Below are 25,880 nucleotides of genomic sequence, written 5' to 3' on the forward strand. Positions count from 1 at the left end.
CACTGAATTACTGCTCAAAGTTAAAGACTTTAAACATCTTTCTATTGTATTTCTAAATTTATAGAATTTTATTATGTCTGGAATGAAATAGGGTGTTGTGTTATGGGGAAACAAATCAACATACAAAGTGTTTTATGCCACTTACACCACAGAATCTTTTTTCTAAAGAACTAAAGAACAAATCATGGTTTAAGCCTCGCAGTGATTAATAAAGTGCATTATTGTACATTACTTCATTACTGGTGGATTTAGAGATTTAGAGTTTAAAGGAGTTTATTCTATAGATAAAATGCCTAATTATAGTGAACAAGATTTTGCAGTTACCTATATATTGTTTCCAATAAAATGCTTTTTTTAGTTAAAATGATACCAAAATCATACCTATTCCTTACTATTTTGTAAAATTATTGTTGTTCTTCTTATTATTGTTTATTCTAAAGGTTTTTCATTCATTCATTCATTCATCTTCTACCGCTTATCCGAACTACCTCGGGTCACGGGGAGCCTGTGCCTATCTCAGGCATCATCGGGCACCAAGGCAGGATACACACTGGACGGAGTGCCAACCCATCACAGGGCACACACACACACACACTCATTCACTCATGCAATCACACACTAGGGACAATTTTCCAGAGATGCCAATCAACCTACCATGCATGTCTTTGGACCGGGGGAGGAAACCGGAGTACCCGGAGGAAACCCCCGAGGCACGGGGAGAACATGCAAACTCCACACACACAAGGTGGAGGCGGAAATCGAACCCCGACCCTGGAGGTGTGAGGCGAACGTGCTAACCACTAAGCCACCGTGCCCCCCATCTAAAGGTTTTTTTTAAAAAGCTAATTTTTTAATCCCACTTGTTTCCAAGGAAACTGGTTCTGAGAAGATCATCATATAGCATGTTTAATATCAGATATATTTCTACAAGGCGAATTATATGTAAAGTGAAATCGATTTTAAATATACAGCTGAATAAGCAAGAGTGATCAGCTTTATTCAAGAGCCCTCTTAAGTTTAGACAGAACTGTTTTCAGGGAGACGCTGCTACCCCTTGCTTTCCACCCTGACCTACTAAATGATCTTGGCTGGCCAAACCTGTTCCAGCAAGATTTAGCTTAAACAAAGCTGAAGTTAATTTTAATGAAAGTGTTGATTAACTGGATCAGGTGTGTTAGAAGGCAGGAACTGGCTCACCATAAGCAGGTTAGGCAAGCTACAGTCTTAAGGAAATACAGGTATATTCATCACAGAGACCATAATGCCATCATCTGCAGTGAGACTGTGATCTAATTGACCTAGTTGACAAATAATGTTTACAAATTGGAAATATGACCATTACCATGTTTCTGAATGCTAGATATTGTGTATTAGCATGAGACTAGCATTAGTATTAACATGAGACTCATCTGACTTGGCCTAGCTCCCAGATACAATCTGTTCAACTGCTATGCTTTTTTTGCAATGTCTGTGGACAGTTAGCTTCTTTTTATTCATATAAGTCATATAGAAGTCATATAACCGAGTAAGGATACTTATTTCCAGGTAAATTGTGGCAGATACAAGAGTGTGAAATAGCTTCTGTAATTGATCAAATTAAGATATTGGCTGACGTTCAGATCAGAAGTCACATTAACAAAAATATTGATAAACACATACTGTATATTTAACACAATCTTCTTCCTCTTGGTTAAGACACTGCTGTAGAAATAGAGGTTTGCTCTGAATACAGAATAATTACATAATATTCAGGCAGATCGCATAGTATTTTCTGACAAAAGTAAATTTGAAGAATGTCATAAAATGAAATCATCAGCACCCTGTGAATCTTCCAGACTTCAAACAAGTTTTCAAATTTTCCATATAAAGGTAATTGTTATATTCCTGTTAAAGGTTAAAGCAAAAGTCCATACTGGAAGACATTAAAAATGTTTATATAGGAATGTTTGGGATGTGCTTACTAATTCTAGTTCTGGTTTGTTAATGCTGTATTTTCTTTATTCCTGTGAGAAGTCAGGGGTTATGTGCCTCTCTGACGTCACAAGGTGTCATTGCTGGCAAAGTCACAATGGAACAAAAAGCTCAGCAATCTCAACCATAAGGAATAAGGAATGAGCTGAGTTTTGACAGAGACCTGGCACTGGTGAGAAGCGATGATAGTGTTGACTGCAGAATTCACATGAGGGTTGAAGCTTTGGATCCTTGTCTGTTTGAGCAGAGTGTGCAGATGAGGAGCTGATAGAGCTAGACACACTAAAGGGTTACAGCTCTGCCTCATTATTGCTTTAGGGAAAGATACATTCCCACTTGCACCACTATGAGCACTTAGTGGAAAGGCATTGTGGGTTTGCACCAAAAAACTTTTCTACCAAAAAAAGTCAACCTGGAATTAGATGATAAAATTGATCTGTAACATATATTGATCTGCAAGTAGGCTGGATTTTTTTCTTTTAAGGTTTTGCTCTTAATAATAAAAAGAAAACAATCCATCAAAGTAATCATATAAGCATGAGATTTATATTTACAGAATCTCATTCAGTCTGATTGTTTTTTTTTCTTCAAACGTCAGGAGTTTATCATTTTCATAACGACCAAAGTTGTCAGTGGTAAGAAATTTAGTGGTTCAATGTTATCCAACACGCATGCTCAGTACCATGACGCCGCTATTCCGTGGCTGAAATTCAAACAGCTTCCTATTGGACATATAGTGCACTAGATGGGGTGCACAATCTATTATCTCGTGCACTTTGTAGTGCTCCTGCATAGAAAGTAAGGAAGCCGTTTGGGATTCAATCTATGTCTAAGCAGCGACCAGCTTATTTGGCAACCGGAGAGGCAGCGGGCAGGGCTGCGAAGGGATCTCCGGGAATCCTTAAAGACTTACAGGGTAAATAAACTAAACCTCAACGTGCGGGGGTTCCAGGAAAGGCGGCTAGTGAGCATCTCTCCTTCTCAGTAAGTTGATGAAATGAGGAATTTAGAGATGAAAGTATGTTTTTCGTGAGTTTCATTATACCGAAGTTGTTCCCAAGTTGGTCATTGAGCTCGCTGGCTAACAAACACCTAGACGGCTAACGAGACTAGAGACTGCAAAGATTAGTTAGCATACTAGCTAACCGGAATAGCTCAGCTAGCTGTGAGTCGGTTTTCTTTAATTAGCCGTGTACCTTAGCATGTTGGTAATTACCGATAAAAAAATGAAGGTAACTTTAGGCACTGTTGTAGAGTAACTAGTTATTTAGTTTTAAGGTGACCCGACTGGGGTAATTTATTCAGTAGTTGTTCAGAGTATTCAGCAGAGGGTTTAATCTGTCTCATTAGAGAACTGCGTGGCTAAGCTGTGTTAGCTAGCCGCTGTCTTTAACGAACATTGTCCGTCCGTCGGTCTGTCCGCTCATTGGTAGCTGATTGCTAAAGCTAACCGTTCAAATGAGTTATTTTAGCCTTTCATTAAGTAATTAAGTTAACCTACACCGGGGTACATGTTATGTTGAAGTATGAGAGTAGAAGATGTGTGTGTGTGTATGTGTGTATATATGTATATGTATGTATATGTATGTATGTATATATATATATATATACATATATATATATATATATATATATATATATATATATATATATATATTAAAAGGTTTAATATTACAGCGAGTGTCTTTTTCTTTTAACAAAAAAGTTGTGTATTCAATACGATGAACAAATTTGAATAGCTAGTATTAGCTATTAGTCAGCTATGCTAGTTAGTTATGTACCTGACTAGTGATTAAGGAAGCAAGGAAGCAGTTTCAGAAGAGCTTTTACTTCATACGTCTATGGAAAAGTTATACTAGATATAGTCAGACATCTAGTAAGATCCAAAGGAACACAGCATTGATCACTAGGACCAAAAAAAGATTTGCTTTAAACCGCATTTTGTTTTTGTCATGTGATTGAGCAAAGGTCCAAGGACTCAGTAACTGAACTAATCACTGTAGTAATGAGTCATTTTAATTTGAATATAGTCATTACATAGTATCCTTGAACACATAACATTGTTTATTACTGTTTGTGTGTGTGTGTGTGTGTAGTTTAGGACGCATTCATGTTTCGAGGTTGAATTAAGGCACTTCTGATTTTATGCCTAAATGTGACCCAGACCAGATTCTTCAGTAGGAGAGCAGCAATAGTGACTATATTCTCTGGAATGATGGGGATAAGCAAAAAATTGTAAAAAAAAAATTGGAAGGTATTAGTATTTCCAAATAACCACTGAAGAAATCAATGTGTGCATGCTGGGAGTTTAAGGGGAAAAGTGTGTGTTCATTAGACATGCATCACTCCAGGTTGTGAACGTGAACCCGAAGACGGATAGTCAATCTGAGTAAAAAGTTAAAATGTTGAACATAAGGATGGAACATAGTATTGGCGTCATTGTAAGACAGATTTTTGATTTGATTTGTCCTTAACTAATGAACCGAATGATCTTTTCCCTTGCATTAGGATAATTTAACTAAGAAGTGAATTTAACATTGTAGGTGTGCTTAAAATGAGAAATCCACAAAGAACCTAACGGCTATCGATTTTTTGAGAGTATTTGATTGACACATGATTTGTTAGGGTTCTGAAAGTTTGGCACATTTGCATTTTAATGATCCACTCAGATTCATTTTGTGGTGTTTATATTGATGATTCATCTCCGTAAGCTTTTAAAAACACAATTTTCAAAGCTTTTTAAAATTGGTATAAGGTGTAGACAAGCTTGAACAGCTTCCACTGTCCTGTTAATGTCATGAGTTGTATTACAACACAGATGTACTTTCTTTTTAGATTAATTACTTCCGTGTGCTTGGGTATCATTGTTTTGTAAGTTTCCTATTTTTGTGATAAATCTAACAGGTGGTGATGATTCCTGGCAGTCCATGTGCTGCCAGTTCAAACACCAGCAGAGTTATATATTAGTCCTTGATGCATAGTAATTATAAGGGGACATGTATGATTGAATCTCATGTCCTGTGTTACCAGTCCTGCTGAGTAGTCTATGAGGGAGCCATCGAGGAATAATGAAGTTAGACAGGCATGACTTTGCTGACTAAAGATGTACTACATGGCAGTAGAGCTAGTGCTGATGTAGGATTCATGTTCGATGCTTGTGGTGTTCTCTTAAATTTTGGTGCACTTTTGCTTGGAGTGCTTAATGTGGAGCTTAACAGTAAAAGTGTTTAAACTGAGGAGATTATAGATGTTCATCTCGCATGTTTTGTTGAAAGTTGGTCTGGTTTTTAGATAGTAGTCAGTATTCACACTTATTCTGACATTCAGAGGGAAGAAAAAACTTAATTTGTATTTGAGCTAGTTAGGAAGCTGCTGCTGCTGCTTTAAATGGCTGCTTTATTATTTGCTTTGGAAAAAGCACAGCTATAATCAGGTGTGAGAGAGTGAATTGAGGCTTTAAAAATGGAGCCCTATAACAAACATGAAATACTATTGGCAAACTTTGTCATCAATTACAACACATAAGTGTTTGCATATGTAGAGAATATTGGGATAAGCTTCCTGTACTGTAGTAGATCCTTAAGCACAATGTGAAATTAAAGATGGACCATTTTTAACCTCTAGTTCATGTCCGTAGTCATATTGGTAACCTCAGTAACAGTCAATTAAAAGGCAAAAAGCTTGTTCACTCTGGGTAATCAGATCTCGTACATAAATAACTGTGCTAGGTATAAAAACAGGAGGAAGTTAATTAGTTTTAAGCACTAATTTCCCAGCCCTAGCAGTCATAGAAAAAAAAACATGTCATGATTCTGTGTCAAGCTACTTGAATTCACTTGACTGTTTTACGCTGTTTTAAGGACTGATCTTTTAAGGAAGGCTGCTCCTGTCACTCAGTGAGAGGCCCTTCATGTGGTCCAAAGTACAATCTGATCAAATGTTAAGTAAATGGTTGAAAGTGGTGAATGAGGCTTCTTCTAATGTGGACTATATGAAGGGATTTATCCGCACATGCTTTTATCCAAGTCCAAATTTAAAAACAGTTAAAGAATAGAGTTAATCATAGGGCTTAAGTGCTCAACAGTGAGCCTTTAGCTGTCTCCTCTTGTGAACTTGCAACAGCTACAAACTGATTGGAAGAAGCTGATGTTTAAAACTTGTTTTAAATTGGTTTGATGTAAAGTTTGGTGAAAACAAAAACCACATATATAAATCAAAAAATAAGTTAAACACAGTTTACCTGGCAGTTTTAGCCAAATTGTACATCTTGATGTAAATTGTGTCATAGAAATGCTTCCGTGTGTGTTGTATAGACTGACTACAACCTTTTATTTGGAAAAAGAGCAGCTGTGGAAGATTCCCATGCCTGAGAAATTCTGGAAAGAACATGACAACAGCTCAGCCCTGTGTCATACAATAGGGTTTTGCTGATGGAGCAACTCTAGAACTCTCCATGTGCTGCACTGAGATGAATGCAGCACCAAGGTATTCATCAGGAGGGAGACAGTTTGAGACAGTCATGTTTATGGGGGCTATACAGAAGGGTGCTTCAGCGCCCATTGGGGTTGAATTATCATGGAAAGCTCTGGCATTGTTTTTGTTGAATAATGGAGGTGATGGCAACCATTTTAGATTTTGATTGGCTATTGGTTAGCCGTGTGCTTCTGATTTGGTTTAATTTGCCTTAACTTGGATAAATCTTTTCTTGCAGTAACCATGATAATCATTAAACTAATATTAATTGCTGTTTTAAGTAGGTAACATCAAAATTAGAGTTGTTACCAATGTTATCCTTCTAGATTGTTGCCAAGCCTCTAGCAGATTGGGTCCAAATTGTTACATCAGTGTTTGTAATAGAACAGTTCAAGTAGCCTCTCAGGAGCCTTTCTGTAACTGTAAAAACCCTAGGTGGGATATGGGAAATGACAACGTTACATCTTGCTAATTGCCTCTTATAAGGCATCATGAGCAAAGTATTAGGATTTCCTTTAGTCATAACTGTAGATTAGCTGCAATTAGCAGCTAGTCAAATAAATCGTCACTGCAGTAAAACAGCTGACCCAAATAATCATCTGATAATCTTCTGTTTGATTCTCAGTTTTTGTGTGTATAGCAGTCACACAGCTGAAGAGACCAGATGTATACAATGTTTTATAGCTAGAAAACCAAATATGGAAGTGCATTTGTTACAGAAAATATTTTCTTCAAATATTACATAAATACTGTGTTTTTCTCAGAAAAATCAATTCGGATTATCACCAATGACTTTTGAGGCAGCAGTACAGGATCTGTGCTGCGAAGGATTTGAAGTGAAATGAATTGATTTGAAATGATTTCAAAATGAGTTGTTAAATATTGCATTTATTCATTTTATGCAAGATTCAAGATTTTTATTGTCATGCACCATGGTACAGTGAAATTGTACCAAGTTTTGTTTTTACCACAGGAATCAAATATTAACACTACAATAAAAAGTAAAAAAAAAAAAAGTGTTTTTTTGTGGGGATCAAACAAAGACGTCATGCCATGGGTGACGTAATCATTTCAAGCATTTCAATTTAGGAATTGCTCTAATCTCTTAAAGGGAAGCCTTAACCATGAGCAGTTGAAATGTGGATCTGTTGCACTCCTGGAATTTGAAGTCGTGACAAAATCACCTTAGCCTATACAAATAATCTAAAAACAAATTCTGAAAGATATTTGCCTATGTCTATGTTCCTTTACAAAGCTCCTGAAATGAACTCTAGGGTTTACATATCTGGTCACTTCTTTATATAGCATGAAACTAATGAATGTAAAGTTTCTGCTTTTTCCACGATTTTACTTGCTCTGAAAAACTTTTTAGACATGTTGATGATCAGAAACTCAGTGATGCAGAGTGCCAGTTAATTTGAAGCGGATTTTTAGTATAATTATGCTTCCTAATCATATCCTTTAAAATCCGCGTCTATACCAAGTGGACGCAAAAAATCAACTGAAAAGTTCTTAAAAGTAGAATCATTAAATTTGACTTGGGTTTTGAGGGTCAACTCTTCCCTTTGTTCAGGATACTGGAGGTTTGGTAAAAACCCTTAGGTACAGAAATCCTTATCTCAATCAATTAGGAGTAGTTTCATGCTCGAAGGCTGCATAGAGTTAAAAAAATTTTCTTATACTGCACAGAGTAACCTTTTGATCTTATCTACAAATTTGCTTGCGGGTCCAAGGGAAGCACTGTTGTGCATGTGTGCGTGCGTACACACGTAGTTTACACTGTAGCCCATTTGAGATCTCTGTGAATGTGGGGGATGGGTAGATGACTTTTCTCTGTGTGTGTGTGTTCTCGTTCGTTTGTTGGGGGGGGAGACTGAGGCTACGTTCTTTGAATGTGAGCATTCTTTTGTGCCCACATGAAGAGGCGTAGGCTTCACTTCCTGCCTCAGCACTCGCTGCCCTGTCGCTAGGGGCAATACCAGGTAGAGCCAGCGGCAGATACAGGGTTAAAGACGTCCATTTTGTTAGGTAACACCCTCGTGGCCTGATCTGTCAGTGGTGTTAAAATGGCAGGGCTTAACCCTTGATGTGCAGGAGTAACTCAGCAAGGGGTGCCCTCACTTACACTGCCAGCTTACTGCAAGACAAGAAGACACATTAAAGATACAACGAGCATGTAAGCATGCCAGATTGTTTCGGTGATTCTCTTTTGTACTTGTCAGGTCTTATTTATATTTAGGGGGAAAAGCCATAAATACTCTTATGACAGATAACAGAGGTTCATTATCTGTCCAGTGTCGAGAGAAAGTGTTGAATGTTCAATGCATGTACTTTATGTACTGTGTATGTACTTTTTCTGTGTGTAAGTCCTGTAAGTTTGTTTTTGTGTAGTTGTGCTGAGTCATACACAGTGCTGTTGTTTAGCCTGTTCCCTATAGACGGTCATTACATCTTCTTCAGGCCTCATGAGGAAATAGTCCCTATGTTCACAGTCCACCTTACTGCAACATGCAGAGACTTGTTTTTTTGTGCATCATGTAGAGTGATGTAACTGAAGCAGATGTTCAGATTGATGTCATTTGAATTCAGATTGTTCTTCAGTAAGTTTATCCTGGTTTAACCTGTTTTTTTTTTTTTTTTTTTTGCTGCTGCTTTCAGTTTTCAAATAAAGAGAAACCTGCATTTCTTATCTGCCCAAACAACATTTGAAAGAGTTCTGTGGCTATGTTTATGTTTAGATTTAGATACAGCATGAAACATGGGTTATGTCTCTTATGTAATTTAGTTGAAAATCCTGTTTCCATTGTGACATTTTTGCAATATAGGCTTTGCCATTGTGTTTTTGGGTATGTACGCAGTAGGGTTAAAAGAAACTGAAAAGCCAATGTTTATAACAGTGGATGTTTTATTAGTGACTGTGTATTGGCTGTAATCTTAATTTGGGTGGAGTTTATTTTTTGTTATTCCGAGATGCTCCCCGGATCACTTCATGTATACTACAGGAGTGATGCTGTAGGTTAAGTATAATGTATTTCTCACTTTGGATGGCACTAAACACTTTACTTTACTCAGATGCTCTTCAGGTTGTTTTTAGTATGTTAAATCAACATCTGTTACATCCGAATGTTGCGCTGTAGTGACATCATCTTAGTGCATACTTACAGTATCGCATTATTTGTTCAAATATTGTTTTTTCACATGCACTTTGCAGCAATGGACAAATCCACTAATTTCGTGGAAATTTTCTTTTTTTGGAATAAGTCACTTCAACTAAAGGTAGGTTGTGATTTCCACCACTGTACCACCATGTACTAGAAAAAAATGGTGGTCCCCACTTTGAGAAGTAGTGTGCTTGCTGGAGTAAGAACAGTGCCTGTAAGGTTGCAGAGCTCCCTAGTCTTTACTGTTTTGCTTATTCTTTTTTAGTGATTATACTGGGTTGAGCAGCATGGTGAGGGAAGTCACCCAATTCCTGCTGTTTGTACTGCAGCAAACATTGCGCCTGCCTGTGTGCGCGCGCCTGCCTGTGTGCGCGCGTGCACCTGCATGTGTGTGAGTGCACGCACACCCTTGTGTGTGTATACATGTGATGCTGTGACCGAACAGTTTGATTATAAATTATTACCATGTCCAGGTGTCAGACAGTAGAGATAAACAGTATTGTGTGTGGATGTTCAGTACGTGTATATTGTTATATGAGTATATTGAATCCATGTGAAATTGTGAAAAAGTGAATCACTGTTTTTGGGAAGTGGAATCTTTAGTGTAATCCATGCAAGTCATAGGGTCACAGTATTTAGACTGGTGTGGGTTGTGTAACCAAGTCCTGTATAGTACAGTCATTTATTGATTGGTGATCACTAGTTATCTGGTATCAGGTGTCAAGAGATCATGTCTGTTGACATACTTTCTCGAGCTTTGTCCTCTGTTCCTTGATAAACGTCAGTTTCACCACATTGAAAATTTACTTTATGCATTTCAAGAATGTTGCATGAACAACCTGTCATAAGTATTGAGATCATCTCTCTCGCTCTCTCTCTCTCTCGCTCTCAACCATTACGTTCCTGTATGTATGTCATCATATATATCATTTATCATATCATGTTACCAGAATGGCTGCCTTTTTGTGTTTTTTCTTTCATAATTTGTGCTTATATAAATGAAATGTGATTGTAGTAGTGCAGTTGTAATGCACATACAGTAAGTAAGTAATGCCCAGTAAGGCATTGCAATATTTTGTGTTTGTATGCAGATGTTCATTAATTTATGACCAGAAGGAAGATGCGATTTAGTCGCTTGCAAACTACTTTGAGTACTAGTTTTGGAATGTTAAAAGCCTCTTCCCCTCTGGCATGTACTTTGCATGTGTGCGTACGTGTGTGTGTGTGTGTGAGAGAGAGAGAGAGAGAGAGAGAGAGAGAGAGAGAGCTGCCAGTCAGCCTCTCAAGGGGTTAAAATTCAGTCTGTTTCTTGGCTGCATCTGCAAACCGGTTTAAACTGGTTTTCAGGGAAGTGCTTTGTGTCCCATGGAATCATGGGAAGGGTCATGTGGAGCCCTAGTGATGTCACAGACGAGATGAGCGAAGGTGTTTAGTCAGCTCATGCTCTGGCTATTACACACGCACAGGTTATGTATAACTCATGCAACCCTAAAGGGAACATTGTTCACAGAAATTATTCTATTAATAATGTTTGGAAGATATGTGTTGTCTGTGTAAAACATTTTTTTTAACTTGTACAAGAGAAGGCCTTGAAGCTGTATGCATGTGCTATAAGGTTTTACTGATACAAACCAATATCCGTTTTTACCATTGGAGGTCTATTAGAGATTGACTACATTGAAATGCGAGCTCTAGTATCAATCTAAATATACCTTGAACTGGTCAATGGTCCGATTCTACAGTTGCAAATTGGTGGGCTGAAGATTTGCTGTTAATTTTATAATTTGTTTAGTATCTTAATCTTTTTAGTAATTAGATTTAGTATTTTAATGTAATCCAAGGCAATAACAATAACTATTGCCCACATCATGGCTAAGGACTTACGACCTTAAATTGTAGTAAAGTGTGATGGTTTTCGTGACATGATAAATACACTGGAGTCGAGGTACAAAATACCAAGTAGACAGCATTTCGAAGATAAATGCCTGTTGGAAATGTAGGTGAAGGTTAAGAACATTCAAGAAGAATTATCTAACGTGGAGAGAGCGGCAAATAACAATCGATGCCTAGACCTCATGTGCAGCAAATTCGTATGTGACTATCACAGTACACTACATGTCTGTGGAACTTTTAATATTAAGATTGTTGCCACTTCTTTAAAAAAATAAATAAATTCTAAAAAATAAATGTAGATGGAAATTTGAGTTGGTGAATCATTGCTCTGTTATATTTGTCAAAATGTGTTCATTAATCAAGTCTTTTTTTTTTTTTTTATCTTATCAAACGAACAATAACAATGACGTCATACGCAGCACGCCGTTGCGCTAAAGTTGGCGAGGTTATGGAGGAAGTAAGCATTTTCGCTTTTCTATCTAGATGTTTGTGTAATGGCAGCACAGAGACGCAGTGTTTTGAAAATTTTCGGATGTCGAGGGCAACTTTTGATTATTTGATCCATTTTGTAGGCGTAGTCACGTTTGTGTGCGTACTCGCTGGCGCATGATTGTGACGAATGTCGATTGACGTAAAAGTTGCATCAAATCCGCCTTGGTTGTTCACACTGCAGCCACATTGGAAAAAATCAGATTTGGGTCGGATTCAGGACCACATATGGAAGTGGTCTGAATCTGATTTGAAAAAATCAGATCTGGGCTAGATTTGAGTGTTCACACTACTCCTGAAGAAGTCTGACCTGCTCACTTGACCCCCCCCCAAAAAATCGTATTTGGAGCACTTTTACCTGCAGTGTGAACAGGGCTTAATTGAATTGCACCTAATCATTTAATTAAAATATATCTTCCATGAACCGTATCGTAGCTCATTTATCAAGATGCATATCACATGGTCTTCTGAAGCATAAATGTATACCTGTAATGTGCTGTTTTATTTGTGGCACTGAAAGATTATCAATAAACTAAAAAAAATTGATTTGAGGAATTTCAAATGTCTGAGATTTAATCAGTTTTTGAAGTAGTGTGATTTTCTTTGCAGTTTGTTGTTTAAACTTAACCCATGTTACTCACACAGGAGCAAAGATGTCTGAGGAGGTGGTGCGCCAGACACGAAGCCAGAAGAGGGCACTGGAGCGGGAAGTGCCAGCCCTCGATGGAGACACGAAACGAGTGAAGCTAGAAAGGGGAGAGCTCGGTTCTAGCAAAGTGGCGAATATCCTAAAGGCCGGTGAGGTGAAAGCTACCATCAAAGTGGAAGTGGAGGCAGATGATGAGCCTGTGGACATGAGGACGCCCCGCAGGTAGGCCATGTAGCAGCATAGACATGACATGAATTGAGAAGACTTTTTGCTACTCACCTGAGGAGCTTCATACACAAAACATGGATAGATAAAATGTTTACTCACTGTAATTAGCTTGGTAAATTAAGGGATACTCTTGGGGTCTTTTTCTGACTTCTGGCTGTTTGTCCTGATGGTTCAGTAAGTTTGGTCAAATATGAAAGCTGTTTCGAGTCCAGGAGTTGTCCAGAGAACCAGTCCTCTGGTACTCTTTTAAACAGTGGTCTTAGGTCACCTAAACCCTGTAATGGACTGCATCGGTTTGTAGTTCTGTTCTGTGCACTGCATTATTAATGGCACAATTAGGTTCAGACTGTTGTATTACTGCCTGATTTAAGTTTTGTGAAAAGGTTGGTAATGGTCATTGGAGCAGACAGAATACCTTAATGAGTTGGTAGGTAGGTAGGTCTATTTTTTTTTTTTTTTTTCCTTCAAGTTTCAAGTGTAAAAAAAAAAAAGTACAATTTTGGTGATGATTACGTAGGTATGGATTTAAACAAATTGGCATATCGTGACGTCACTGACTGGGTCTTCAACCTGTGCCTTCGGTCAAACACACCATTCACATTTCTGTTGTAAAAAGAGCAACATTGTGCAGAAGTATTATTTGCTGTTATGCGTGTGTGTCCGAAGCTGCAGTTGCTGTGTGACGCGTTCCAAAAAAAACTGGACGCGCTCCGAGAGAAGGCCGTTAAAATCAATTTCCTATTTTTGTTTTCGAAACTTGTGTTGGTTGGTCCAATCGATTCGTGCAATAGATTTTCGAACAATAGAATTTGTATTAGTTGTTTGAAGAGTAAAAAAAAAATTGGTCGGTCCTAATGCAAATTTACAACCGGCAAGTTGGTCGGACTTAAAGCAAAAAAAAAAATTTGAGTCGGTCCTAAATTGACAGGGTCGGTCGGGTTACGGCAAACAATTATTTTTAAGGATGGCCTCATGAGCCCAGAATCCGTCCTCAGTCTGACTCAAGTCTTGGGGTCAGGTTTGAGAATGCTCTCGTATACTGTAAGTGCCTCTACATTAAGTTCTGGCCAGTGAGAACAAGTCAGTTTTGTTCAGTTTGGTTAAGAGTTTAAAAGACTGCAGAATTTTAGTAGCTCTGTAATTTAAATTAAAATTGATTTACTCTAGTATTTTAATCTTAAGTCATGAAACTTCAGTGCTGCAGTGAGGTTACTTATAATGTTTACATATCACAGTCTCACCTGTACAATGTCTTCTTGCAGAAACTTTATTTTTTGTTTTCGTTTCTATTGTTTTTTTTCTTAGTTAATCACAAAAAGGTATGGTAAGTCAGAATTTGTCAGATAACAGTTAAATAGCTGGCAAAAGAAAAACGAAGAATGCGTGTGATTGTCTATAGGCATTGTAGTTTTTCTGTTGGGCTCAAACCCTGGTGCATTTGTCCTCAGGGTGCAAATCGTTGGGGCAGGTGTGAAAACAGCAAACACTTAGGGTGTGGACTAAAACAGCCACTCATCAACAGTGCTCACATGTTTTCTTTTTCCATTCGCACTAAATCCACACCGCATTTGTCAGATACAAATTTGCTAAATGAACTAAATATCTCTGAAGAACATGGAGATCTAGACAGCTCTTTGCCTTTCATGAATGTCATGTGAGCTTCACAAGTCCAAGATGACACAACCCATTGTGGTGATGTTTTCAGCTTTGCATAATATACAAGTGATGACATGAAATGCAAGAATGTGTGTATGTTCATTGTTGCAGCTGAACATTACACATAAAAACACCCTAAATGACAGAAAATGGCCCAGTGTACAGGTCTCGCATTATTATTCAGTTGGCAACATCTTGGGAACCTGACTGAAAGCAATAGCATGGTCAAAAACATTACAAAAATAAACAGCTTTCACCCAATTCAGACTAAAAGGGTGTTCTTGGTTTGCTTCCAACAAAAACAGTAATGCAGTTGAGTTGCAGTGAAAACACGGGTCTTATTTGAGCCAGATGCAGGAAGTGAAGCAAGTGGGCCTTTTGTAACATGCATGATGATGATGAGTGTCTGAGGATAGCTGGAATGCTGCAGAGCCCAGATTTTACATACACCTGACAAATCTACAGATGTGTTTAAATTATTTATTCACATCATCTAGTTATCTCAACATTGCAGGATAGAGTTTCTACCTCATTCTATACAAATATTTATTTATTTATTTTTTTCTTTGGGAAAACTTTTTTCAGTGAGACTTCAGACTACGTTAACGGACAGCATGGATGTCATCAACGTTTTAGATGAGGGACTGTAGCAATGCTTAGCAACGTGTTCCCTCAATACTAAACTTCTTTAGATTTTTTGCTGGTTGAAATTTGGTTCATCATAAACGGTTCCTTGCAGTCCATGACACTGACTGAGGGTTTCTCAAAGTATTTAACTGCAAGGTGCACTTCAAACCTCATTTATTTTTATCAACAAAACCAAACCATTAAAATGGCAGGCTCATCATTAAAATGTTTGTTTATTTATTGGAGTCTTGAGGGTTCCTCGGACCCCACTTTGAGACCCACAGGTTTGGGGAACTGAAAATGCCTTTTTAATGCTGTGGCTTTAAAGGAAGAGGACAAAGGGATGACTTACTACTTTTGTATTGTGGGGGGAGGGGTGAAAGGTTAACGGAGATTAAACAACGTGGAGAAACAGTTCCAAAAATTTTGGCGTGCAAACTCTGCCTGTCGATTTTGAGGAAACAAACTCTTACTCATGAACCTTTTAAGTGTTCGGACAGCTCTGTTTTCTGCTGCACCTGATCACTTCCTGCCTTCGCAAAATGAAGCTGACGTGTCACAAACTGGTTCCAGCCAGCTGTTGCTATGGTTTCCATGCAGGAGGGAACCACTGAAGAAAAGGGAGAGTGTGAATCATGTGATCTGAGAGACATTCTCATGTCATGTGATCTTGGGTACTCCTTAATAACGAGGAAGTTGTGATGATGGAGAGAAGGTTATTGTTTGGTTTTGGGCATACTTTGGCAACTGCATCATGAAGTTCCTGTCCTTTTGGGGACTTTTTTTTTTTGACTTTTGTGTGTATTATGAGTCCTGAGTATTGGAAGAAAAGTGACATGATTGTCATGCTATAAACTTGTATTGGCTGAGTGCTGTTCATGAGCATCCACCGTGATTTTATGTGTTGAATCGAGAATATTTTGAAAGAATACCCATGGTGAAAAATGGTGTTGACACAAGCTTCTTGATGTTTACATCAGGGGTTTTTTGAGACTTTTTAGAAATCACCACCTTGGATTTTGAATTGCTTCTTGGATCATGCTTTGAGAAACAGGACTATAAAGTCTATAATATAGATCTATAGATTTTCTCGAACTTTGATTAACAAAAATGCAGAATTTATTTTGCTATTGGGCATAACACACAATTTAGGCTAAACAAATTCACACTTAAGACCTTTGGTCTCTGGCATGTTGCACAGACCTTAGGAAATCAGCAGCTCACTCTTTAGTTAACATTTAAATTTCTTTGGAAGACATTCAGTAGGTGTGCTAATCAACAAATCTGTTTAGTTTTTAAAGTTAGACAGCTATCAGTGTTCTCCCCTTGACTGTCCATGTCCCTCTCGTACGGTCCTCTGACGCCAGGCTGTGTGTCCTTGAAACAAACATCGTGCCGTTATTGATGGCCGAAGATGAAGAGGAAACACAATAGCCTGGACATTGGCCATCCCCCTCCCCCACCTCCTCCACTGACAGTTTGGCTCTGGGAGGAGCCGCAAACCCACACTGAGCCTGGAGAAATGTCCTTACAAAGAGTCAACATGCAAAGCAGCTCCTGCATCCTGCTGTGAAAAGGGAAGGCAGATGGGTTCTGAGCAGATTTTTAAAGAAGGTCTCTTTTGGTGTGAGATTTTATTACAATCAGTTTGGAATTTATGTGGATACAAAATGTCCTTCAACTAAATCCTGTGTTAACTTGTGGATTTACATTTCTTGCTAGTTTCAGGCAATCTTATTTTTAGTTTGTTAAAAAAAACCTTCAAAGCAATTATATTTTGCTGCCCTCTTGTGGACAGTCCATATTCCTTTGTTGTTCTTTAGCCAGACATGCACTTTCAAAAAAATAAATAAATAAATAATTAAAAAAAAAACAAAATATATGTATACATATACACATATACACATATACACATACACACAACTCACCGGCCACTTTATTACACCTTACTAGTACCGGGATGGACCCCCTTTTGCCTTCAGAACTGCCTTAATTCTTCATGGCATAGATTCAACAAGGTACTGGAAACATTCCTCAGAGATTTTGGTCCTATTGGTCCCATGATCATATTGACATGATAGCATCACACAGTTGCTGCAGATTTGTCGGCTGCACATCCATGATGCGAATCTCCCGTTCCACCACATCCCAAAGGTGCTCAATTGGACTGAGATCTGGTGACTGTGGAGGCCATTTGAGTACAGTGAACTCATTGTCATGTTCAAGAAACCAGTCTGAGATGATTCACGCTTTATGACATGGCACATTATCCTGCTGGAAGTAGCCATCAGAAGATGGGTACACTGTGGTCATAAAGGGATGGACATGGTCAGCATCAATACTCAGGTAGGCTGTGGTGTTGACACGATGCTCAATTGGTACTAATGGGCCCAAAGTGTGCCAAGAAAATATCCCCCACACCATTACACCACCACCACCACCAGCCTGAACCGGTGAGAGGCAAGGCAAGATGGATCCATGCTTTCATGTTGTTGACGCCAAATCCTGACCCTACCATCCGAATGTTGCAGCAGAAATCGAGACTCCTCAGACCAGGCAACATTTTTCCAATCTTCTATTGTCCAATTTGGGTGAGCCTGTGCGAATTGTAGCCTCAGTTTCCTGTTCTTAGCTGTCAGGAGTGGCACCCGGTGTCATCTTCTGCTGCTGTAGCCCATCCGCCTCAAGGTTCGACATGTCAGAGATGCTCTTCTGCATACCTCGGTTGTAACGAGTGGTTATTTGAGTTACTGTTGCCTCTCTATAAGTTTGAACCCGTCTGGCCATTCTCCTCTGACCTCTGGCATCAACAAGGCATTTGCGGCCACAGAACTGCTGCTCACTGGATATTTTCTCTTTTTTGGACCATTCTCTGTAAACCCTAGAGATGGTTGTGCGTGAAAATCCCAGTAGATCAGCAGTTTCTGAAATACTCAGACCAGCCCGTCTGGCACCAACAACCATGCCACGTTCAAAGTCACTTAAATCACCTTTCTTCCCCATTCTGACGCTCGGTTTGAACTGCAGCAGATCGTCTTGACCATGTCTACATAATTAAATGCATTGAGTTGCTGCCATGTGATTGGCTGATTAGAAATTAGTGTTAACGAGCACTTGGACAGGTGTACCTAATAAAGTGGCCTGTGTGTGTGTGTGTGTATGTATGTATGTATGCGTGCAGTGGCACATTTATATGCATTTATTCTCTCTTTTCTTTTTCTGTCATAGCGAAATAAAAAAAGAAAGGCCTCCGACACCAGATGACATAATAGTTTTATCGGATAACGAGCCCAGCAGTCCTCAAATAAATGGAATCAGCCACAGCTTGAAGAAAACAGATACAGAGATGCTCATGGTAATCTAGTTTTGTTTCCTCTTCTGCTTTTACTGTTTCTAATGATATTAAACAGACTGTATTAGTTCATCTATCATTGTGTTTTGACCTGCATGACTAATAAATGTATAACATGTATAGAAATTAAAGGTTGCCTTTACAGTTTTATTATAGCAGGGAAAGCAATTTCTGATAAATTAATGTAAACCATTGAATAGCTGTTCTTTTTTCCCCCCATTCGCTTCCCCTTCCAGTTAAATTGCTATCATGCTACAATACTTTAATATTACAAACATGTTTAATTTTTACTCTGGAGCATGGAATTAGAACTTTTTGATGAAGATGATTGATTTTATTTTTGTGTGCAGAATATCAGTCCTGAAGAACGGCAGAGGTTTATCAAACAGCTAAAGGAGGAGCTGCGTCTGCAAGAGGCCAAGCTGGTGCTACTCAAGAAACTCCGCCAGAGCCAGATCCAGAAAGAGAGTGTGGTTCAGAAGGCAAGTCAATGCCTAAGTACACTAAAGCTTGTTGTTCTTAAATGTCTTTACTCTTTGTTTAAAATTAAATCATATTTGGGCTTCCTCTCCTTTTAAATAGACCACCAATTCCACATCCAATCCCCCACCTCTTGTAAGAGGCAGCATTTCATCTAGCAAAGCCCCGCTACAGGTAAGTCCCTTTTACAAGTGCCCTGTCTGCACTGTTAGTGTATGTTGGAAAAGGGTTGTAAATACGATTTCCTGTGTGTCTGTCTGTGTAGGTTTCGTCAAGTAGAAGCTCAGGCACGGTCATTCCTCCTCCTCTGGTCCGCGGTGTTGCACAGGTTTCCAAGCATACATCAATATCGATGCCACCCTTAGTCAGAGGCTCACAGGTACACAGTGGGTCTTTAGCTGGAACACACTCATAGCACACCTGTTTGATGCTACTCCCTTAACTGATTGCTTTGTGTATATGTGCTCTAGCCCATTGCTGTGACTCCTCAGCAAATAGCCACTTTGCGTCAGCAGCAACACTCAGGCTCTGGTCCTCCACCTCTGCTGCTAGGTCCTCGCACCTCTGTGCCCAATGTTCAGGTGCAGGGTCAAAGGATCATCCAGCAGGGCCTGATTCGTGTGGCCAATGTGGCCAACACCAATGTTCTGGTCAACATCCCACAGGTCAGCACTGCTTTTTAGAGCATGAGTTGTTGCTAAAGAGCTCTTTTTTCCATTCCAGATCAGATTTTTTGTTTGTAGATCAAAAACTACTAGGGCGAATGATGGACAGCTTTTCTTTTATATTAGACAAAGTGACACCCAATTTATATTTAGTTAAATAACTGTTTTGTTATTTGTTCAATCTTTAAAAAGGGCTCCCCTACTGGCTTGAAGGGTTCTTCAGTCTCCTCCCAGTCAGGCATTGGCACCAACGCCTCCACAGTCAATGCCAATGACTCCCCTGCCAGCCGACAGGCTGCTGCCAAACTGGCCCTGCGGAAACAGCTGGAAAAAACCCTGCTGGATATCCCTCCTCCAAAACCACCAACACCAGAGCTCAACTTCCTACCCTCAGCTGCCAACAATGAGTTTATCTACCTGGTGGGACTGGAGATGGTGGTGCAGAACCTGCTGGATTTCGCCAAAAGTGAGCATTGCCTTTCACACCTACAAAAAAGTACCGACTCTTCTTCTAAATTAACTCGGATCTTTTCTTAACTTGACCTAAGATTATTTCTTGTTTTATCTAGACAAACAGCAAACTCAACAGGACAGCTCTCCAGAAGCTCCAACAGTAAAGGAGCCATTTACATGTGCACAGTGCCACACAGACTTCACTTCACGTTGGAGGCAGGACAAGAGTAACAGTTCAATCTTGTGTGAGCAGTGTATGAGTTCCAACCAAAAGAAGGTCCTGAAGGCTGAGCACACGACCCGGCTTAAGGCAGCCTTTGTCAAGGCCTTGCAGCAGGAGCAGGAGATTGAGCAGCGCATCCTTCAGCAGTCTTCCTCGTCCTCTCCAAAGAGCTCGGCAGCCTCCTCGTCTTTGTCATCCTCACCTGTGATGAAGTCGGAGCAGCATGTGCTGGTGTCTTCACAGTATAAAACGGGACAATCCTCATTGACTCAGTCAAACAGAGCAACAGCAGTCAATCGCTACCACTCCAGCACCATCAAGCAGGTGTGTTCCCTGTTTCTTTTGTTTTTAGTTGTATTTCAATTTCTTTTTCTTCCTTTTTTTTTTTTATAAATAAAAAGTTCTTTTGTACAGAATTTTTTTTTCCAGTTGAGATGCAAAATCAAAGCCTAAATAGGACCCAAATATGCAATTTGGGTTGCTTTCTGTAGACTGAAGAGATGACTGAAATGGCTACTGCAACGACAGACTAATTACAGTGTGCAGTGGTAGTATTATTGAGTAAGAATTCCTAGCTTTTAATTTTTTTGGTTAACTAGCTCATATTGTCTGATAGTTATTGCAAAAATAGGTTTTTTTCCCAATGGTATGATCTGCACAGTGACAGTGTTGCTAATTTCAACCAGCATTGACAAGACTGAAATAACACAGCATGAAATCGATTATCATGCACAAATTTTTTTGTTAATAGCTTAATATTTGCAACACTATGCGTAACCAGTTCTGCTGAACTATTAGTTCTTTTTGTTTTGCTGTATTATCTTACTTTTAATTTATTTTTGCCTTAAGATCTGTGTTAGAAAGCATGAATCATTCATGTTTTCTCTATTCTGAGCAGAGTCCAGGGCAAGTGGTGCGGAATGTGCCGCAGGCTGTTGTCAGCGTGAATTCACGTGGCATGAGCCGCAACTTCTCCACATCCAGTCAGCTGCAGAATGCAGTCAGGGCCGCCACGCTCGTCAGCAGGCCAGGTAAGCATGCTGGGAGGGCTGGGCCAAATAGCAGCAGCAGCAGCAGAGCCAGCAGCAGCAGCAGCAGTAAGGCCGCCACCAATGTCTGGAGGAGACAGAACAACACTTCCACAGGTAGATAATGCCGTCTGAATCAAGACAGATCCAAAATGTCTGCCCCGTTACACTCTCTCCTCTTCCTATTTGATTCTTTCCCTTGTATGTGTGTGAAGGTGGGTGTTAGAAAAGTGATACTGTGTGTGTCAAATTTCCATGACTTTAACAAACCTTATTTTTCTCTTTTTATTTTCTCATATTCAATTCTAAAAATGTTTGTATTTATGTATTTGTGCAGCACTGTGTTGAGGGTGGGGGATCTTGCTAACTTTTTAGCAGTTAAATAATTATGCATGAAGATATATAGTTCAAACTTAATGTTTTAATTGCATTCTCAGATTTTTTTAAATGTTTTACATCTCCACACTTTATATGCTGATGAACCCAAACATTGGGACCATTCACAGAAGTAACAATGGTTTAGCATTGGGTTGGAACATCTCTAATGTTGAGTCTTGTGGGTTATTTCTGTCAGCTGAGCGTACCTAGAGTGGTCTATGGGTAGGTCAGTGGCGCTCAGTGGTCTGCTGAGCGAGGTCAAAGGCAGCTATCCCAAACGGATTGACGCCTACTGTGGCATAAGTCAAAGTTTTATTGGTGGTTATTGGAGAAATGTCACAACATTGCTATGGGGCTGTGTAAATGATGAGCAATCAGACTAATACTTGTCCGCAATCAAATTGAGCATGTGAGTGTTAGAACTGGACCATGGGGCAACGGAAGATTAACTGGTCCAGTCCTGTACATGTGCTCAGTTTATCTGTGAATATGATGGTTCCAGAACACACTGCAAAAAGATAACGGGTGGTAGGAGAGGGTTTTATGCTCTGGCCAATGTCCTGTTTCAGTTTGGTCATTCATCTTAATGTCAGTTTAACCAAGTTCATGGCAATAATATTCCCTGATGGCAGTGGCATCCTATTAGGATAATGTACCCTGCTATACTGATCACATTGTTCATGAATGGTTTGAGATGCATGACAAGGCATTATAATGTGTTCCCATGGCCTCCAGTTCCATCAGCTTGAGCATCACTAGCCTGGTTGATATGGTATAAGTCAATCCACGGTGTCTCTTAGATGGCATAAAGGCTCTGCTGCTAACATGTTGGTGCCAGATACCACAGGGTACCTTTTGTAGTGTCCAAGCCAGGCCAGACATGTTTTTGTGCATGCAGAGGATCACCACTATGTTGTCGATGTATAAGGCAGGTGGTCATTGTTTTGGCTCATTGGGGTAGACAAGAGAAAACCAATCAATTCCTGTTTAGTTTAGAATATTACAAAGCACTGTAATATGTCTAAATGGCATGTCTCATATGATAGTATTATTTTACTCAGTGCATGTATGGTGGTCATTTTTCATTATTATTCATCCTGTTTTGATTTCTGTGCACTCTCTTCAAACAGGTGTTACTATGGCCTATGTCAACCCAAGTCTGTCCGTGCTCAAGGCGACCTCTCCAGCAGATCGTCAGCGGGAGTACCTCCTTGACATGATCCCGTCCCGCTCCATCTCCCAGACAGCAAATAATTGGAAATAATACCTTCCTCTATCACCAATGCCCCTTCACTGATCTCTTATTACAAAATCCTGGCCACCAGTTGGATAATAATATCAGATAACCAGCTACCAAGCAATAAAAGCATGTCTATGTTTGCTGGAGGACCTCTTGTCCAATCAGGAAAGATCATCTGCGACTGAGAGTGAGTGAGTCCTGAGAGACTGGGTGAAGGATCAGATTTAACAGAGAGGGAGCGAGAGCAGGTCAGAGGTCAGACCTTTGGAACAGGCTTTGTGTGAATCGGGCCTGTTTGTATGCTTCATTGGCTGCAGTGATTCTGCCACATCCACACTGGTGGTGATGCCCGTCACTGGTCTCCATTTTCATGTTTGTGTTTCTGCTGCTGATGGGATGCTTTTGGTATACAAGGTGAATATTAACTTAACTCCTCCATTTTAGCAAACATGTCTACTTCATCTTGACAAACTGGAGGACAAATTAAAAATACCCAATTTTTAACTGTGAGGACCACCTACGATTGCTTCAGCTTTGTAAAACATACATTTTCAGTGTGGTTCACACAAGCCGTCTCAAACTATGGTATGAGAGTCAAAATATGTAATTGGTTTTTTTTTTTTGGACTTACTCTCCCTTCTCCCCCTTTGAGGTGTCCTTTTTTGAGGGCTGACATAAAAGGTATTGTTATACTGTTAAGGTGGTTTTACATCTGCCAGTTTAGTGTGTATTTTTAAATGCTAAAAAGCTTAAAATGAAAAAAAAAATCAAGTTTTTTTGGGGACAGGCATGGTTACTGAACTGCCACAATGGGACTACTATTTGTATTTTGTTTTATTTCGAATATTTGTGTCCCCTTTTCAGCTCTTCTTGAAATTGTGAATACTGTCATGATTTTATAGAGCAAAGGAGAGAAAGGGTTGGGACTTTGAAAGCTTTTGGTTAAGTGTGTGGTGGTGTTTTTTTTTTCTTTCATTATTTCTTTTTAAAGCTTTTAGGTTATGTTTGTAAATGGGGATATTTAATTCTGAACATGGGTGTGCTTCACGTTAAATGAAGGATAATTCAGTGGCCTAGACTGTTTGAACTACTTGATCATTGTATAGTTTTCTGTAAGACGTTTCAAACATTCAGTTGAAGAGTAAATCCAACAACAGGAACGCCTGGAATGTCTGTGTAAACGTGTCGGATTCTAATTTGGCTGTAGTACGGTGTTTAATGCTAGTAGCATTGTGCAGTAAAGCACACATCGTTTTTGGCTTATTAGAGATAATAAGCAATTATCTTATGTAACACTGGTCAAATGTAGGACTGAACGTAAAAAAAAATTATAATATTCAATCCTAAAATTATGGTCATGGGTTTTTTTTGTTTGTTTGTTTGTTTTCCCCCCTCTCCTGTTGCTTTTAAACTGCTTTAGTTGCTGGTAGTGTTTCTGGGATTTCATTTAAGCTGGAGGGATCGGTAGCTCAACCATTTTATCTCCACCCCACTTTTCAAACAAAAGCCTGTAAATAAATACTTACAGCCAAGATCTGGTCAGCTTATAACCCTCATTAGAACATGGAGGTGGAGATCTTATTGTTCCTAAGCTCTTCTCTCAGGGTTTGAGCTGCCTGTGGAGTAAGGAATCCTGGATCAGACTGTTTCTGACTACTGCCTGCTGCTGCTGAGAGCTAACACCATTCCATTGTCCAGGGATGCCATCACTGTATGCATCCCTTTTCTAAATTGTACAAAAAAAATTCCCCATTTTCATTTATTTTTGGTCTGTCAGTTAATGATTATAATAAAACTAAATTTGACGTGTTGTCCTTTTTTTGCATGCAGTACAGAATGGGATGTGCTGATGTCTGAAAACGAACTTGGTGTGAGGCAGCGTATAGTTGCTTGCCCCAAAGCTGATTATTTTAACAGCAGCACAATACAGAGTGTTTAGTTTTTCTCATATGATAGCAATTTGCTGCTAATTGTAATTTATTAATCATAGACACAGTCTCTCTTTGAAAAGGTAGGTCCTGTTATAGATTTACATTGTGACTACAAAGACCCATTTCTTTACCAGCATTTAAATTTTTTTCTCAGTTTGTTGACTGAAAATGCACAGAGCACAACCCAGAAAGATTTACTATAGTGTAAAACCATGTAACAGTGTGAGGTAAAGCGGTAGCAGTGTTGACAATGGAGATTCCTTCCACAAATGTGAAATATCTCCTTACAGAAAGTTACCAGATAAAATAAATAAATAAAAACCAGTATCAACATAACAATTACAGCTTCTTCAATATTATCGGGTGTACTAAATAACATTCCTCCCAGACTAAACATGTTCCTGTTGAACCACAACATGAGTTTTGAATATAGCTATAAATAAGGCACTAAGCACAAGGTGCTATGTATTTCTAAGGATACTTCAATTATTATTTCATATTTTATATTCATATTCACAATTTGTATTATGTACATAAATGCAGTAATTTAGGTGTGGTGATTATCACTGCCTCACCTGAATATAATTGGTACGCCACTAATGGGCAGCTTATTATGGCTGGCTGTCAGGGTTTAGATTGGGCTCTATTATTCCTTTCTCTTTGTATCCAGCTGTAGTAGTCCCACTCTCACTGAAGGGGGCAGTGTTTACTCTGTTACTCTCAGGTTTCATTCTAAGGAAACCCTGCAAACACTGCACGTACACATCATTAAAATTGCAGACCCAGATGACTCCCTGTAGGAGGATTTTATTGTTGTTCTTAAGCAGTGCTAGATTCAATTATTCATGATAAACTCAAGTGTGATTATAGTAGTTTTATGAAGCACTACAATTTTCATCAGTTATTTTGTATTACATGGAATTATACAGAAACTATACATTTAAACTCTATTTTCACCTGCCAGCTACCATTGGCTTTTATCA

General features: G+C 39.1%; 2 protein-coding genes across 5 annotated transcripts in view; both read left to right on the forward strand.

Annotated features, from left to right (window-relative positions):
- Nucleotides 1-2,713: 2,713 nt before the first annotated feature.
- gatad2ab (GATA zinc finger domain containing 2Ab) lies at nucleotides 2,714-24,771 on the forward strand. 4 transcript variants are annotated; one of them, XM_060880280.1, is made up of 11 exons: nucleotides 2,714-2,887; nucleotides 12,633-12,858; nucleotides 18,376-18,502; nucleotides 18,853-18,981; nucleotides 19,082-19,153; nucleotides 19,245-19,358; nucleotides 19,450-19,644; nucleotides 19,837-20,110; nucleotides 20,214-20,644; nucleotides 21,219-21,465; nucleotides 22,857-24,771. In XM_060880280.1, the coding sequence occupies exons 1-11, from the start codon at nucleotides 2,797-2,799 to the stop codon at nucleotides 22,988-22,990; spliced, it is 2,040 nt and encodes a 679-aa protein (XP_060736263.1). In that variant the 5' UTR covers nucleotides 2,714-2,796; the 3' UTR covers nucleotides 22,991-24,771. The 4 variants fall into 4 exon arrangements, with proteins under 4 accessions (XP_060736263.1, XP_060736254.1, XP_060736273.1 ...); XM_060880271.1 differs by having other exon boundaries at nucleotides 2,715-2,887; nucleotides 18,850-18,981; XM_060880290.1 differs by having other exon boundaries at nucleotides 2,761-2,955; nucleotides 18,850-18,981.
- The window catches only part of yjefn3 (YjeF N-terminal domain containing 3), a 39,529-nt gene continuing 36,888 nt past the window's right edge, over nucleotides 23,240-25,880 (forward strand). Inside the window, exon 1 of the mRNA XM_060880313.1 lies at nucleotides 23,240-23,380. The gene's annotated coding sequence lies outside the window, so the exon portion shown is untranslated. The remainder of the gene's footprint in view (nucleotides 23,381-25,880) is intronic.

Source organism: Tachysurus vachellii, chromosome 1, assembly GCF_030014155.1.
Source record: "Tachysurus vachellii isolate PV-2020 chromosome 1, HZAU_Pvac_v1, whole genome shotgun sequence".
Lineage (NCBI taxonomy): Eukaryota > Metazoa > Chordata > Actinopteri > Siluriformes > Bagridae > Tachysurus > Tachysurus vachellii.

Coding starts and splice junctions, on each gene's coding strand:
- gatad2ab (XM_060880271.1), top strand. CDS start 2,797: ATGTCTAAGCAGCGACCAGCTTATTTGGCAACCGGAGAGGCAGCGGGC. Junction 12,859..18,375: donor GACATGAGGACGCCCCGCAG/GTAGGCCATGTA, acceptor TTTCTGTCATAG/CGAAATAAAAAAAGAAAGGC. Junction 18,982..19,081: donor AAGAGAGTGTGGTTCAGAAG/GCAAGTCAATGC, acceptor CCTTTTAAATAG/ACCACCAATTCCACATCCAA.